At 37.9% G+C, this 5612-nt stretch overlaps 1 protein-coding gene across 1 annotated transcript; it reads left to right on the top strand.

Annotated features, from left to right (window-relative positions):
- The first annotated feature begins 433 nt into the window (after positions 1-433).
- On the top strand, positions 434-1087 carry LOC127185948 (claudin-34-like). The gene has a single exon (XM_051142593.1). It carries the CDS (start codon positions 449-451, stop codon positions 1085-1087), a length of 639 nt encoding a protein of 212 aa, XP_050998550.1. The 5' UTR covers positions 434-448.
- Positions 1088-5612: the final 4525 nt, after the last annotated feature.

Raw genomic sequence — 5612 nt, 5'->3', positions numbered from 1 at the left:
CTAACATATTTTATGACAGTCAAAAGGAAATAAATAAAAAATTATACTGCAGAATGTACTTAATATTCTCTCTTTACTGAAGATTTGCTTCCTGGTATAAATTGCCCTACTTCCAAAATTGTCAGTTGTCATCTAGTGAGATGTGTGGTAAATATTCAAGTGAAAGGATTGGCTTTCAGGTAATGTATACCAAGAAGTAAACTGTATGTGCCAGAATCAGCTAATCTTTGATTATTGTGAAATTATCAGGAAATACCATGACAGTGCCCTTTTACCTGGCTTTTCAGGCCACAATCCCAGTAGCAGATCTTAATGAGAAAGGCCTACTTTTTCAAACACAAGATTCCATTTTGATACTGCTCTTCTTAGCAGCACTGCATAAAGCCGAAAGATGTCACCCTTACATGCTCCTGTATTTATTTTCAGTTTCCAAATATTTGATGCTAGGATGGTGTTGTTCAACAAAGTTGCCAATCACCAAATAAGAGGTATTGCCTTGGCCACCATGGGATGGATAATGTGCATCACGTCTATGAGCCTTCCACAGTGGAGAGTGTGGTACATGGAAGAACCCATGCTGTCGTATCCAAGCATGGCATTTATAGGTATGTGGAGGTCCTGTATCTGCCACCACCTCGACAACTCCAGCCACTTGAGAGTTTGTCATCGCTACAACTACCATGACACGCTTATTCCTTTGGATATCCGGGTATCTCAACATCTGCTCCTAGTTGCAAACATTATTGGTCTGATTGGTACAGCTTCTGCTGTCCTTGCTCTACAGCAAGTATTCGCGAAGAAGCCACGGAAGAATGACAATTACAATCCATTTGTCCTTTCAGCCATTCTCAGTGCTATTGCGAGCAGCTTTATTTTTCTTGCAGTTATGTGTAATTACTTCTCAGTGTCCAACAAGAAGGGGGTAGCTTTCATCCCTTCTTTCCAAATGCCAGTTTTTTACTATGCTCAAAGAGGAGGAAGTGCCATGGGAGTGGCAAGCATAGCTGCTATACTGTTTTTGTTAAGTGCTATGATATTTATTTCTTACTGTCCTTCCTTGGAAGGCGGTATGCTTCCTGATGTCTGAAAATAAATTTACAGCATGCAAAAGCTTGAAAGTCTAAAATTCTTTACAGTGGCAATGGGTGCAGGGACAGGGGGATAATGGAAGGTATTATTGAGTTCTTTAACTAGATTATCCACGGACATCAAATCCTGCCCCAGGTAGCCTATGACAGAAAGCGACAAAATGACACCTTCTAACATTCTTTCTTATTTGGTTCATGACTTCATTAGTTGAGTTGTTGGATTTAGTCTTTATTTTGATTTTGTTTCCTGTTTTTTTTTCTGGCCAATTAGTGAAATAAGATAAAAGTTTTAATTATTATTGTTCAAGGTAAATAATATACAAATATAGTTGTATCAGAAAGGGTTCCAAAAAGTAACAGAATTTATAGAATGAACCTTTATCACTCATAAAATGTTCTCTCTCTCTCTCTCTCTCTCTCTCTCTCTCTCTCTCTCTCTCTCACTCACACACACACACACACACACACACACACACACACACACACACACACACTTATTAGAATGACTTGCAGGCTGGGGTCAAATAATGTCTGGATACATACAGAAAGTTTAATAATCCAGTAGTTGGTCAGTCCGCAAGGCTCAGCTGCTCTTCAGTACACACTAGAATCTTAATGTTAGTGAAGTAATGGACTTGCTAGCTAGGTGATGGCAAGCAAACAGCAAAATATTTTCTTTCTTCCATGCCCTTATAGAGGCTCCCAACAGAAGGGGTATCCCAGATTAAAGTTTTGTCTTCCCATCTCAAGACCTGGATCAAAGGCACATCTTTCCCATCTCAAAAATTACTGATAAATTGTGTATATTCCTGTCTTTAAAATATGGATTAGAAATGGGTCTTCCTACTTCAAATAAAACAAAAATCTCTCACAGCTGTGTACTCTATTTTTTGCCTTTAGTTCCAGATATCATCAAGTTGACAAGCAAGAATAACCATCAAAATGGTATTTATTGACATAAGTATCATAATTCATTAACATCTCACATTGTCATCTGAATTCAGTGCTAAAAACAAAAGCCGACCTATTTTCAGTGCCATAATAGTTTTTCTCTACCATATGAACTGTTCTAAAATACATTAAAGTTGAAAAACTGGTGTAAGGAATGTTCCCAAAGCATTATAAGACTCAATACTTTTGAAGTTTTTATTTTTCCATAGTTTTGTTGCACATAATTTACTCAGTCAGCCTTTTAAGTTTATAATTGACAACACTTAAACATACAGATATATTTCTGCAAAGTCCCCTTTTGCATCCTACATTGTGATTTTATGGCCTCGGCCTGCGAGGTCTTCAATGGGTACCTGTGGAGGGGGCAGACAAGTCGGGGCACAGGAGACACAAAGAAATGAGGGCAAGTCTGGATTCTGATCACGCCCCATTTGTCGAAAAGTTTCACAGAGTTTTTATAGGCACTTCAGCATGGGTATTTGCATAAGCGAGGGTTGCTATGGATACCTAACTCTGGAGTGCTCCAGCAGGTGTCTACGTTTACAGCTGATATAATCACAGAAGATGGAGAAATTCCAGAGAGAAAGGGAAGTTGTAAAAGATGTGGTTAGTCAGGAAAATGTTCCCAGAACTTTTCGCAGGCAGCTGGCCTTTAATCTGATTTTACCAGTAGTCTTACTGGAAAAGCTAATTTATATCCAGAAAGGAGTAGCTCTTATTATGAGCTCGGGAGTCTTAGAATAACCATCCCCCACAATAAACCACAACAGGTATCTAACTGCCGAACCACGACAGGGTCAGCTGGTTTCTGGTAAATGGCAGACTGCTGAAGAAATAGGAACTTAGGCTCTGATAAGATTGAAGAACATTGGCCACATAGCCCATCACCAACAATTTTAATGATTTTGTTTGTTCAACCAGAATCATTTATCTTGTCAGTTACCTAACTCTGGGTGAGCTCTTTGAAAAAAAGCTCTCTGGGTGGTGCCATGTACTTTATACTGAAGGTTATACAGCTGTCTTATACTACCTGCCACTTAGTGAGGTGGATACTTGAGGAGAAAGCTTATCCTCTCCTAAGTGGTTTCTTCAATTAATAGTTTAATCTCCAGGTGTTCCATGTTTGCATCGATGATACATTAGCATTCCTCAAAGTGATACTCTGATGTGTCTCTAATTAGCTTTTGGAGAATTTTAATTCACCTAGTATGACTGGTCATTCTACAACCTGATGCATATAAAGATGGTGGTGTAATTGCTTCATCCTTTAACTTTAATTAATTTCAATAATTAATAAAAATACACAGTACATTGGTTTTTGTTTTTACATTTTTTTTTAAATATTGACTCAATTCTTGATGTTTCATGAGTGAATTCACCTTCTCCATTTTTTAATGTGTGGAAATAATCAAGGCCTTGAGGTGTATTTACGCAGAACACTGGTTGTACTTCCCATGTTTCATCCCAAGCACTTATAAACAAACAAAGGCTGACAAGTTTTCCCAGTGGTTAAGGGCACTTGTTGCTCTTGCCAAGCACCTGGAGTTTGATACCTAGCAAACACATAGTAGCTCGCATGTGCCTGTAACTCCAGTCCCAGGGAATCTGACACTGTCTTTGGACCTCCATAGGCACTAGATGTGTGCATGGTGCACAGACATAGATATAGGCAAAATATTTGCACACATATAATAAAATAAAATCTTCAGAAAATAGAAAACATAAATTTATTCCAACTATAGGCCATAGTTTTAGATTCAATAATGATCAATTAATGGCCAGACATGATTACATGTACTCTGTGTCCTTTTCTCAATTCATGTCTTGGATTAGCTAGTGATATAGCTCTAGTATGCCTATGCCATTCAATAAATTTTAATTGTGTAATGGATTTAGTACACACAAAGTCAATGGAGGCCTATCCTTGGTACATGATTTCCTCATAAAAACCTTGATGGTTCCTTCCACCTCTAGCTTCACATTGGTAGAGATGTGTTTCTCCACCCTTTCCTTGAGTTTCTCTTTGTCATTGGAGACCACTGCCAGCTCAAAAAAAACCCCACCATTTATGCTATGCAGCTTTAAAATCATATTCACCAAACGAGGTTAATATTCTTATTCAAGCTATAACTAAATTTTATCATGTTCTTGGTCTCCAGTGGCTTTTCTTTATCAGGCTTGTGGCCTTAGATCAACTCAGAGCCATGGTTGATGTTAAAGAAATTGTAATATACATTTTGAAAAGGGGAACATATTCCTCCTACCCAACCACACTGATAATATCATAACAAAGAAGCTACTGTCTAAAACCGTTCCTTTATTTTCCCCATCCTTTCTTCCATTGTCTCTTCTCACACTCACTTTTCTTCCCTCCACCAGTTTTTTTCTCTTGGATTTGTTTGTTTGGAGACAGACTTTCTATGTCACACAAGATGGCTTTCAATTTCTTAATTTAGGCTAGCTCACATATAAAAGAGATTTGTTTTTATTAAAAGCACAAAAAATATGTTGAAAGAAAAACAATCTGGGCTTCAAAACAAAGAGTCATCATTAGGATTTTATATAAGTATGTGTCTTAGTTACTGTTCTCATTCTGTGAAAAGATGACATCATCCAGCAAATTCTTATAAAAGAAAACATTTCATTGAGGCCTAGTTACAGTTTCAGAAGTTTCATCAACATCATGGTGGGGATTTTGATGACATACAGGCAGACATGGTGCTGAAAAACTCGCTGAGGTTTTTCGGATCCACAGGAATCACAAGAGAAAGATAGTGGGCCTGACTTTGGAATTTAAAACCCCATTGAACAAACCCAATGACATACTTTTTGCAAGAGTACCATACCTACTTCAACAAGGTCATTCCTCCTAATCCTTCACAAGCAATCTCACTCCTGATGACTAAGCATTCAAATCTATGAGCCTATGGGGGCCATCCTTATTCAAACCATGATATTCCATTCCCTGTCACCAGTATGTTTGTGTCTATATCATAATGCATAAAAGTGCACTTGGTTCAATTTCAAAAGTACCCATAGTATACTATAGTCTCAATACTGTTTGAAAGTCCAAAGTTCAAAGACTTTTCTGAGGCTCATGGAAACCACTTAACTGTTAACCAACATAAAATCAAAAATAAAAATCAACATACTTCTAACATACTCACAAAAGTAAGTAAAAGTTGTACAATAATATTGTACCAAAACAAGGTCAATAACAAGTAGGGGAAACTCCAAATTGTCCCTTTCCGTGTCTGATGTCAAAGTATTCTGCTGATCTTCATCTATTCCTTTCAGCTTTGTTGACTATAACACACTTCTTTGTTACAGTGGTTCCATACCTTGTTACAGCTTACCTTGACAGGTATTCCACAAGTCTGGAAACTCTTAACATCTTGGGCTCTCTAGACAATCTAGACATTACCTTCATAACTTCATTAAATTGTCTTTCTCAGCCCCCTGACTTATGCTTGGCCTCAGAAGCATTCCTTGGTCACAAAATGCTGCTCCCCAAAAACTGCTCCAGGAACAGTGAAGAGGAGAAAAGAGACATGTATCCGTGGTAGGGAGACT

This window comes from Acomys russatus, chromosome X (assembly GCF_903995435.1).
Source record: "Acomys russatus chromosome X, mAcoRus1.1, whole genome shotgun sequence".
NCBI classification, from domain to species: domain Eukaryota; kingdom Metazoa; phylum Chordata; class Mammalia; order Rodentia; family Muridae; genus Acomys; species Acomys russatus.
This window is presented reverse-complemented; position numbering and strand designations above follow the sequence as displayed.

Excerpts from the sequence above, each read along its gene's own strand:
- LOC127185948 (XM_051142593.1), top strand. The coding sequence starts at position 449 with ATGGTGTTGTTCAACAAAGTTGCCAATCACCAAATAAGAGGTATTGCC.